Source organism: Dipodomys merriami, unplaced genomic scaffold (genome assembly GCF_024711535.1).
Source record: "Dipodomys merriami isolate MVZ:Mamm:240054 unplaced genomic scaffold, mDipMer1.0.p SCAF_3, whole genome shotgun sequence".
NCBI classification, from domain to species: domain Eukaryota; kingdom Metazoa; phylum Chordata; class Mammalia; order Rodentia; family Heteromyidae; genus Dipodomys; species Dipodomys merriami.
Window position 1 is genome coordinate 28,666,606 of NW_027204492.1, and position 12,108 is coordinate 28,678,713.

Here is a 12,108-nt window from a genome sequence, read left to right on the forward strand (position 1 = left end):
TGGTGAGGAAATGCCCTTTTTCTGTTCTCAGGGGTTGTTTGTGCTTGGGATGTTTTTAGACTTATGCAGTGTGGTTGAGAGACTAAAGGGAAAGAAAGATTAACAGAATGTTTTATATCCAAGCAGCATCGTGTACAAACAAGGTCATCATTGTGTTGTGCTCTTTTTTTTTAAGTTGGGGTATCTGTAATGTAATCTGGACTAGCCTCAAATTCACGATTCTCCGGTTTCTACTTCCCAGGGCCTGGATTATGGGTGTGTACTATTACACTCAATTGGGGTTTTATTATTGCTTTTTGCCAGTCTTGGAGCTTGAACTCTGGGTGTGGGCATTGTCCATAGGTTCCTTTTGCACAAGGCTAGCAATCTACCACTTGAACTGCAGCGCCACTTCTGGCTGGCTTTTTCTGTGATTAATTGGAGATAAGAGTCTCAAGGACTTTCCTGTCCAGGTTAGTTTCGAACTTTGATCCTCAGATCTCAGTAGCTAGGATTATAGGTATGAGCCACCAGCGCCTGGCTGCACTCAGTTTTATGTTATACATTTGAAAATCTAAGTTCAACCCAGAGGAGATGATCTTCCTGTGTGCATGATGGATACATGAAGATATAAGCCAGAAGCCACAATTTCTTCATAGGCTTTAGCCACGGTTTTTTCTGGAGTGGGAGTTGGGGGGGCAGGGAACAATGCCTTCAATTGGCTGTTTTGCGACATGCGACACAACTGACAGGCCGTCATTGAATGGTGATATTGAAAGCTACTTTGCTCTTTGGAAATGTGTAGTTCTTGGGCTTACACAGGGAAATGAATGTCTTTGTTCTAGAAGTCGAAATAGCTGACAGTTCCTGGCTCTATTCTCTGGCTACAGTTGTGATCTCTTATGGTGACATGGGCAATATATATAAACATTGCTAGGTATAAACATGGTTGTTTTTTTTTAACCCTTCCTTAATTGTTAATGCCTATGTATCCTTTGTGCTTTTAATCGCTTTTGGTGTCAGCCTGTGCAGGGCTTTGCTGCCAATAAATTAAAAAAAACTCCAGAACAAAAGGAAGCCTACAAAGCAAATTTATGGCAAACATCATGGTTTCTATTAGGATTAGGAAAACAACATAGCATGAGGATTGTGTATCAGTCCCAGGCCTGAGATCCAGTCTATCTCCATACATACGGACGTGTTACAATTGAGGATAGGGAAATGTCCTAATCAAAAACAGGTTGAAGAGTTTGGGGATGTCACTCAGTGGTTGACTACTTCTGCAGTAAGTGTAATGCCCCCTGGGTTTCATTTCCAGCACAGCAATAAGAGAATTAGCTGAAGACTGGGGCTCTTGCAGCTAACATTGGAAGTCTGGCAATGGGTTGCTCTCTAAGGTTGCATGTAGCTTAAAAAGCTGTTTTTCTGATTAATGCACATCCAAACCACCACATTTGACAGTTACCTTCCCTTAGTGTCCTCCTCATTACCTGCTCACAGAGCTGTATGGCTACCATATTCAGAGCCATCTCACAGGGTAGAATGTTTCCATTCTTTTCCTCTAGTGCCCCTGATTGAAAGAAATGTAAATTGCTGCTTAAGAAATTTTGAATCCTAAAAAAAAGAAATTTTGAATCCTTATAAGAAACTAACTTGATAAGTGATAAGAATTTGAAAGATAATTGGAATCTAGGCATACGTAAATTGTAGCACCTGTTCCAGTCCTAAAATAGCTAGCCATTTTGTGCATTTAGAACCATAAATTATGTGAGTATAGAATTTTTGTCTGCTCATGCAATGATTATGTTTGGTAAGTTTGCCTTCATAGCTTGAAGAATTTATTGGAAATGTTTGTCTTGGGCTAGTCAGTGTTATAGATTGTGTTACAAATGTAGTTACCACTTGCTGATTCTCCTGTCCTTGTCTTGGCTAGTGCTAAGAAGCAGGCTTGCAGCCCCACGTCTCTCTCTCCCCTTGCCTTCTTCCCTTCCATTCTGAGATTTCTTAAAATGTATTTTTTATTGTTATTATAAAGGTAATGCACAAAGGAAATTATAGTTACATGACAGGTAATAAGTACATTTTTTCTTTTTGGATAATGTCACCCCTTCCCTCACTGTCTCCCAGCGTTTCCATCCTGTCCCTACCCACAAGTTGTATAGTTCATTTTCAACATATTGTCTAGTGAGTACCTGCATTTGTTCACCCTATTTTGGGATTTTGAAGCAAGAATAAATGAAAGTCACCATGTTTCTAAAGATGGTGGATGTTTGTAACATTCTTTATGCTACGTTCTGAGCATATAGCTGTTCCCCCTTCAGAGAGATGACAGGACACTCACCCTTCAAGAATCCATAAATCTCATTCAAAAACAGCAGTACAGCCAGGTCTCTGGTGGCCCAGGCCTGTAACCCTAACTACTCATAGGAGGCTGAGATCTGAGCTTGAGCAGGAAAGTCCATGAGACTCTTATCTGCAACTAACCACCAGAAAACTGGAAGTGGCACTGTGGTTCAAAGTGGTAGAGCACTAGGTTTGAGTGAAAAATCTCAGGAACAGTGCCCAGGCCTGAGCTCAAACATGACAACCAACCAACAACAACAACAACAAAAACCAACAACAACCCACAAACAGGCAGTACCTCCAAAGGCTAAAATATACCACATTTTCTCCTATTTGTGAAAAGATCTCTCTCACTGGGCAGGAATGGTTGAATGGTATATTGGAGCTGACTCTAGCTGGCCTGGGAGACTGACTATACATCTCTTCCCCCAAATCAGATTGTAGCTTCAAATTGTCCATAGTGGGAGTATTTATACTACATGAATCGGCAAATAATACAAATCATGCATTATCTCAAGGGTTAGTTGTTAAACATTTTCTAGCACCAAACAAATTTTGATTACTCAGAATTTTATACAAAAAACCTCACAACTTTATGGGTTGTAAAAATTATTTGGGAGTGGAGAGATAAAGAGAGCGGGTCAAAAAGCAAAATAGGGATTCTTTTAGAGTCATTCTACTCTGCTGTAAACTTCCAAGAGCCTTCATATGGAATCCTGACAGTCACTCTGTGGAAACTGAACATTATTTAAAATACTTTCATATTATTAAACAAATTAGTGTGATCTTTTTCTGAAAAAAAAGAAGTGAACATGGGGAAAGATGAATTTACAACCAAGATCCTTCATACAGGAACATCCTAGTAGATAAGTAATTGCCTAAGTAATCCAAAACACAAATTACTTAAGCAGCAATTAGCAATCCAACAGCCTTGAGATCTTTCATTGTCCCACTCCTAGATGGCTGCTGCTTCTAATCATGTAGACTTCAGAGTTCATTCTAGATATGCCACTGTTTCTAATTAACATAAATAGAATTATATCTGTATCTAATTCTTTTCTTATTGATACCCAGATCTTAGGAAGTACTTGTCCTTAAATACTTGGAGTGGTTGAGGGAGTGAATGAACAAATGAAAGAATGAAGGAATGAAATAAAGAACATTAAGATGGAAAATGTGGTCCTATTAGACAAATTTTTGGTGTCTGGAGAAAAGACAGACAAGGTTAGATTAATGGGAAACTAGTTAATAACAAGTTTTGAAATTTAGAGACATTTTTTACTAGGTAAGCCTAGGACAAATCAGCACCCAAAGAGATCATGACATTCAGAGCTAAGTAAAACTGTATGTAGTATTTCCCAATGTGTGTTGCCAAATACTTTTCTCATGTGCATTGAGAAGATACTCTTGTTACCCAATTTATGGAGTTCTACCATACATATAAGCATCCAAAAGCCTCCCAAACATCTTGTTGGAAAGCAGACTATTGTCTAATCCACATCTCCTACATTGATCCCCTTTTCATGTAAGAGAATGTAGGAGCATCCCTCAGAAAACACTTTGAGAGATAATGATCGAGTGCAGTCTCTTCATTTTCCCACAAAGTGGTAGAGAAGTTGAGTGCTTCTCCCATAGTAAGGTCACGGAGCTAAGCCATACCACATTCAATTCCAAGATTCCAGAGTGTTCAGACACTGAACCAGCACACACCTGCCATAATAGATGCCATATTGGCTGGGTCTTTCACTGCCAGTGCAGCCTTTGCCATACCAAGGTGGTCTTCCAGAGAGCAGACTATTGTAATGCCACTTCTGTGTTGGTCATTCATTGCATGTGAAAACCATAAGAACTAACAACTGAAAAGGAGAAGATATATAGATATAGATATATTCCTTTTCTACTGAGTTCTAATGAAGGCATATAGTGTGTTTAGTTGGAAACTAAAGAAAGCCAAAGCAATCTTTAAGAGCATTTAACGATCTGTAAGGCACCTGAGACCACGGTTCTCATTCGTGTCATGAAGGTCCTCTTTCCCCTACCCCTGAGCCCCATGTACCTCCCCTTCCTCCATAACCCTCTGTCTCACTTTCACTTCTTAACTTTCAGGAAAGAAAAAATCCAAATTTCGAGTCTTCAAAAATTTTTTTGTTAAGAAGAAGAAAAAAAGTTCTGATGACACTCAAGGAGGGAAAGCGCTAAAGCCAAGCTTATCCAGTAGCAACATTATGACTTCACTGAAGCCAATTCAGGAAGGTCAACAAATTGAACTTAGGTAAGCTCATATGGAGTGCAGAGGGTGGGCCCAGGGCAAGGACACATAACTAGATTTAGGTCCACCCTTGGCAACCAAATGACCAATGGGCCTTTGGTGTCAGGAATTTCCATCCTTTCTACCTCAATGCATATGGCTTGAAGCCATTACCAAAACAGTTATGTTCAGAGATCTTCTTCATGTACTAGGTATGTGTTTATTTTCTTGGCTGTGTGGCTCAGTGGGATGGAACACAGCAAATACACACCTCCTTCCCCAAAAGCACCAGGGTAGAGGGTGGGGATGGATCAAGGAAGCCATCCTGTCACAGAAAAACTGGAGACATGGCATCTACTGCTAATGAAAAGCTAGCAGGTCTGTTTCATGCAGTGGGGATGACCTACATCATTCTGAAGACTGGGTGTTGTTTGCCAACCAGGCCCTAGATTACAGATATGCTAGATCTCATAATGAGTGAATAAAGTCTCAGACATTAAAGCCATCTATCTGGGTTTGGGATCGGTGGATGTATAAACATATGCCACATTGTTAGGAGAAATTTAATCACAGATTGATGATATACATATTCTCCAATCATTATAACTGACTTTGGAGAAGCTTTCTGACGTTCAAAAGCTTTTTTATTCTTGTTATAACCATATGCTCTGCCCTATGGAAAAATAGGTGATTATAGTTCATAAATAAATGTTTTTTTAAAACATCAAGAAAAAATAAACTCATTGTATTGCTGTAAAAGTACACAAAGAAGCAAAACATTCCAGTCCCTCTCCTTCCATGCCACATGGGGACAAATGCTAGAAGTGGTCACAGAGAGGGTGTTTTGCAGCCACCACTGCCACCCTTATTCATATTTTTGTGAGGCCCCAATTTCAATCTCCCATTGTTTTTCTTTCACTAGACCCCTGGTACCCCCAACTATCCCTTGATGAATTGGGCCTCTCTCTCTCTCTCTCTCTCTGTCTCTCTCTGTCTCTCTCTGTCTCTCTCTGTCTCTCTGTCTCTCTGTCTCTCTCTCTCTGTCTGTCTGTCTCTCTCTCTGTCTCTGTCTCTCTGTCTCTCTCTCTCCACCCCTCTCATTCTACTTGGCCTGTTCTGCTGGCCTTAAACTGTAGATTTCTCTGGACACTCCACAACGCTCAATAGTACTGCTAGCGAACTTGTCAAGGTTTTTCTTGGTAGTAAGGGGTCAGCTTGTTACCACGTTATGGCCCCTTCAACATTTGTCTCCAACACTTCCTATGACGTAATAGCCTGACAGCACACATGGCTCCTAAAGAAGAACTTTAATGATTGCTTCCAATGTGATGACTTTCAGATAGCCTCACTAGTGGGGGAGATGGGGTTTTTTTGGCAGAGGGGCTTATAATGTACTTCAAAAATAATGCCATTATTGTTGGGCTTCAGTGGCTTACACCTGTAACCCTAGCTACTCACGAGGCTGAGATCTGAGGATCACAGTGCAAAGCCAGACTCATCTCTATTTAACTACCAAAAAACTAGAAGTGGAGCTATGGCTCAAAGTGGTAGAATGCTAGCCTTGAGCAAAAAGGGCTCAGGGACAGATCTCAGGTCCTGAGTTCAAGCCCCAGGACTGGCAAATGATAATAATAATGCCATTATAGACCAACCTTATAGATCTAAGTAAGACTAAGATTAGTCCTACTAAACATCAGAGGGTGGGGAAGGAGGCACATTCTTGTTTGGTCTGCATTGTCTCTGCAGATTAGTAAGGACTGTCTCTACTCAAGTTTTATGTTCCCCTTCTTACTTGTGTGTTCTATTCCAAAATGGTCCATGTACTCTGCTATATTCTCAAAGCCTGCATGGGCTGGCTTCGAACCATGATCCTCAGATCTCAGCCTCCTGAGTAGCTAGGAATACAGACATAAAGCACGGATGCTCAGTTGTGTTTCTGTTTTGATTTGTCAGGTATCAAGGATCTGCCCAGCTATAGATGACTTTCATTCACTATTTTCCCCTTTTCACACAAAGATTCTATGGTGTATCTTGCCTATTTACAAAGTCATCTTATGTACCACCCATCACTCTACTCCTTCAGTTTGCTACACCTACTTACATATATCTTCTGCTTAGGAATAGAATTAGGTTTATCACTATTGTGTGATGAGTCAAATTAGAGGAAACAGAACCAAAGGAAAAGCTAAAAGCACAAAAAACTCCATTTGGAACACAGGAATTATACATATATAATTATATATACATAATTATAATTATGTATAAATAATTATATACATATAGAGAGAGAGTATGCTGGTCCTAGGGCTTGAACTCAGGGGTCCTGGAAACTGTTTCTGAGCTCTTTTGCTCAAGGCTAGTGTTCTATCACTTGAGCTACAGCTTCATTTCTGGTGTTTTGGTGGTTAATTGGAAATAAGAGTCTCATAGACTTTCCTACCCAGGATGGCTTCAATCCATAATCCTCAGATCTCAGCCTGCTGAGTAGCTAGAATTACAGTTGTGAGTCACAAATACCTGGCTAATAACATATTTTTAGTTCAAAAAATATTTGAATCAGGGAATGTGGTTTAGTGACAGAGTGCTCACCTAGCATGCATGAAGCCCTGGGTTCGAGTTCTCGGTACCACATAAACAAAAAAAGCTGGAAGTCTCAAGTGATAGAGTGCTAGCCTTGAGCAAAAGAAGCTCAGAGACAGTGCCTAAGCCCTGAGTTCAAGTTCTAGGACTGGCAGAAAAATTGAACCAAAGACATCATCAGAAGAGAAAATTTCAAATGAAATTCAATTTTAAAATTCCCCAAATTACTAAATACAAGAGTTCAAATAAAATGCATGTAAACAAACAAGTGAAATAAAGATATTGAAAAGAACATTAACAAAGAGATAGAAATCTAAAAAAACAAATCAAATTCAAATTTAGGATATTAAAAAATAAAATGGACAGCCTCTTCAGCATAATGGGCAACACAGAAGACAGAATTTCAAGACCTGAAGATAGATTAGATGTATTAGAAAAACTTTAGACATAGTAGAAAAACTAGAAGAAAATACAAAGAAATATGAAAAAAAAATGAGGTCTTCATTAAGTGACCTAATTTGAGCATCATAGAGGGTTCAGAAGGGGAAGAGATGTTAACTAATAGCATGGGAAACATATTTGATAAAGGAATAGCAAAAAGCCTCTCAAATCCTGAAAAAGAGAAGCCAATTTGGGTAAAGGGCATTTAGAACACCTAACAGACCTGATGAGAATATAACTTCTCTACCAAGGAAAAACACTGAAGGCTGTAAGGGGGAAATATCTAAGCTACAAAGATCAGTCTGTCAGAATAACATCAGATTTCTCAACAGAAATCTTACAAACAAGGAGGGCTTGGAATGAGGTTTTCCAAGGACTAAAATTCAATAATTGCCAACCTTGAATATTCTATCCAGTAGAGCTATCATTTATAAAAGAAGTACAAATAAAAAACATTCTATGACAAGCAAAAGCTACGTTTATCACCACTATTCCAGGACTAGAGAAGATACTCTGACATCCAGCACACAGGAAGACCAACGTAAACCTGAAAGAAGTAACATAAACAAATCCCACCACATGTATAGATAAGCATAGACAGAGCAGGAAAGGAAGCAACACTAAAATAAAAAATGGTAGGAACAGCTACACACCTATCAATTTAATACTCATTATTAATGAACTCAGTTCTCTCATCAAAAGACATAGATAGGTGAGTCGGATCAAAAGGCAAGATCCAACCATCTGTTGCCTACAAGAGAAATACTTATCTGAAATTAAAGATACTTACCTGAAAACAAATCTTCCAGACAATGGAATTCACAAGACGGTAGAAGTAAGCTATACTTGTATCTGGCAAAGTAGATTTTCGATACAAGTTAGTAAGAAGAGACAAAGAGGCCACTTCATGTAATAAAGATAACTTTCCATCATGAAAACAACAATTCTTTACATATGTTCACAAAATGCATGAGCACTCGACTTTGTTAAACTAACACTCTTGAACTTAAAAAGTTTACATAGCAAGCCGGGGCCGGTGGCTCACGCCTATAATCCTAGCTACTCAGGAGGCTGAGATCTGAGGATCGCCGTTCAAAGCCTGCCCGGGCAAGAAAGTCCGTGAGACTCTTATCTCCAATAAACCACTAGAAAACCAGAAGTGGCTCTGTGGCTCAAGGGGTAGAGCGGTAGAGCGCTAGCCTTAGGCTGAAGAGCTTAGGGAGAGCGCCCACGCCCAGAGTTCAAGCCCCACGACCAACCAAAACCAAAAGTAAAAAGTTTACATAGCTCCCAACAATATGGTAGTTGGAGACTCTAACACTCCACTCTCACCAATAGACAGGTCAAGCAGGTGAAGACTCAAAAAGAAATCTCAGATGTGAAAGACAATAGACCAACTGGACCTAACAGGGGTAGACAGAGATAGATAGATAGATAGATACATAGATAGATACATAGCTAGATAGATAGATAGATAGATAGATAGATAGATAGATAGATAGATAGATAGATAGATAGATAGATAGATAGATAGATACCATATACATATTTATACACATATATTTCCTTCAACAGCTGCACAATGCACATTTTCTCAGTAGCCTATATAATATTCTCTAAAACAAACCACATACTGTCTTAAAGCAAGTTTCAAATTCAAGGAAATTGAAATAAACTCCTGTATCCTGTCAGACATAATGGGAAACAAGTAGAAATTAAAAAAGTAGAAGTTAACAGTAAAAGAAACCCCTTCAAATACTCAAACTCATGGAAACTGAACAACACAGTTCTAAACCATGAATGGTCATTGGCAAGATAAGAAGGGAACTGCAGCTGGGTAGGGCTGGCTCACGCCTATAATCCTAGCTACACAGGAGGCTGAGATATGAAGACCATGGTTCAAAGCCAGCCTGGGCAGGAAAGTCTATGAGACTCTTAAATCCAATTAACCACCTAAATAACAGAAGTGGAGCTGAAGCTTAAAGTGGTAGAGCACTAGCTTTGAGCAAAAAAAAGCTCAGGAACAGTGCCCAGGCTCTGAATTCAAACCCAACAACTGACAAAAAAAATCTCAGCAAAAGCAACACATTATAAAGCATGCATTAAGAAATAAAAATGAAGGAATAGCATTTGTTCCTTCCATCAGACACACCATAACAATATGGGAAATAGATACTAGTTCTATTGTACAGACCAGGTGAAAATGTTCGTCTCTCTCCCTAACTTCTTAGTGACCCCCTCCAGGGTTTCTGCTCTGGCACATTAAGCATGAAACTGAGGTTGAGGGAGATCTTCTTCAGACCCCTAAGTTGTATTTTTTAGGTATTCTCCCTGTGATTAAAATCTCTCTGTCTCTCTCTTTCTGTCTCTGTCTCTCTCTGTCTCTGTCTCTGTCTGTCTGTCTGTCTGTCTGTCTGTCTGTCTGTCTGTCTCTGTCTCTCTCTCTTTCTCTCCTCACAGTTTATTTTTAATATACTCAAAAAAGCCAGAAGTGGTACTGTGGCTCAAGTGGTAGAGTGCTAGCCTTGAGAAAAGGAATTTTGGGGACAGCACCCAGGCCCAGAGTTCAAGCTGGCAAACAAAACAAAACAAAAAAATAGAAACACAAAAGGAAAAAAGTATACATGAAAAGTCTTCAATAACCCTTCTATCCCACAGGATGCCACTATTAACTTATATACTTTAAAATAGGTGAATTGAATGGTAAATAAACCATATCTTATACAAAGAACATGTTTATCATGTTAAAAATTAAAATTATACAAGAGTATATAAGTTTGTGGAGGGGTAGGGAAAAAACAAATTGTTTAAATAGGGATACAGGTGGACCCATTACAATAATGAGATGTACAAGACATTATGTTGAAAAATGAACTTTACAACTTTGGCGCGGGGTGGGGCGGGGGGGAGATGGGAAGGGATGGGAAGGGGAAACAAAGGAGGAGGCTTGATAAGAACTGTACTCATTACCTTGCTCATGTAATTGTAACCCCTCTGTACGGTATTTTCACAATAAAAAAATCTTAAAATAAAAAAGTATATAAAGCATACAATTAAAATACTCCTCCTGTCTATAGTGCCATTTCTCAGAACAAACCACCACTAACAATTTTGTGGATATTCTTCTAGACTTCCTGTCTTTGACCATAAGCGATATCTGCATGTACTGCCTATGTATATAGTAAATGGGCCCATACTTTATTTTTTCACTTTACATTTCATGGACAGCTTTCTGTGTCAGTACACAGGCATTTTCATATTCCCCCCTGAATTGCCTATGGTGAGCAGCATTTTGAATAGACATTCAATTTTTATATCCATTGGGATAATTTTTACAATAGCGTTCCTATTTGTCCAGGTCTAGGAGCAGCATGGGGAACAAAGCCTTATCCCACGATAGCATCTTCATGTTGGATCCTGCATCTGAAAGACCAACAAAGCAATGCTCCCCAGTGGAAGTCCAGAGAGGCAGACCTCTGGAGGTAATAGTGACCTGAGCATTAGTGCCTGATTGAACTACTACTCTTCTTCCATTTCCTCATCCTATCCTGCTGCACCCACTCACCCCCCCCCCCAAACAAAATAGGGAAAATTTTTGCTCTGCTTGTCAGTTGGTTCTACTCCACAGGGCTGTCATACACATTAAACAACAAAAAATGTGCTTGCTTAGTTGTCAAACAGAGTTTTGGTTGGTATTACCTTGTTGACATCTCCTAACATACCATAAGAATGCTCTCATTATTTTAGCACTGACAACCCTCTATTTATGTCCTAGCAAACCAACCCCCAAGTGCTTCTCTTCCACAGAAATCTCTTGTTTCCAGAACTCTGCCTACAGATGGGATGGTTAATATGATGGTGTCTGATACTATATATATGAAGCTATATATTTACCCAGAGATGGAATCTGGGTTGGAGGCTCCAAGATTACTGAGGTAATAGAGCGTAATGATTCAGAGCATGGTCAGCTAAGTTAGACAGATAGACCCGTGCTTGGATCCTCGCTCTGCACGACCCTAGGCTAGTTGCTTAATCTCTCTGAGCCTTCATTTCCCCATCTACAATAGGTATATCAGTAATATTTACCCTCACCAAGGAGTTGTTTTGTGAGAATTGAATGAAGACTTGGAAAGGTTAAAGAAATTGTCCAAGCTCACCTAAGTAACATAAGTTGTAGACTTGGAAATTTGACTCAGGTATGTTAGCCTCAAAATCTTTCCACTACTCCAGTTTCTAAGAGGTTCAGTTCTTTTGTATCTACCTGAACAATGGACAGCTACATTCCCAGTAAAATGCAGCATGTCCATAGGATAATGCCTTACCTCCAGTGAATCCTAAACTTACGATGAGTAAGCATAATGCATTTGTCAGTCTACTCTTCTGGAACTCAGATTCAGATATTAACAGAAGCTGCTTCTTCCTGCTCTGAACTTTTGATGAGATTCTGTTCAAAGGCTATTGAAGAACTAGGAAGGCCACACAGGAGGAGACCCTTCCCTACCGGAGAGCTAATTATT

General features: G+C 39.5%; 1 protein-coding gene across 3 annotated transcripts in view; it reads left to right on the forward strand.

Annotated features, from left to right (window-relative positions):
• Kiaa1210 (KIAA1210 ortholog) overlaps positions 1-12,108 on the forward strand; it is a 76,537-nt gene that overhangs the window by 37,152 nt on the left and 27,277 nt on the right. For all 3 annotated transcript variants that reach the window (XM_070039838.1, XM_070039839.1, XM_070039841.1), the window contains 2 exons: positions 4,429-4,594; positions 10,950-11,073. In XM_070039838.1, coding sequence (XP_069895939.1) covers positions 4,429-4,594; positions 10,950-11,073 — 290 coding nt within the window. The remainder of the gene's footprint in view (positions 1-4,428; positions 4,595-10,949; positions 11,074-12,108) is intronic.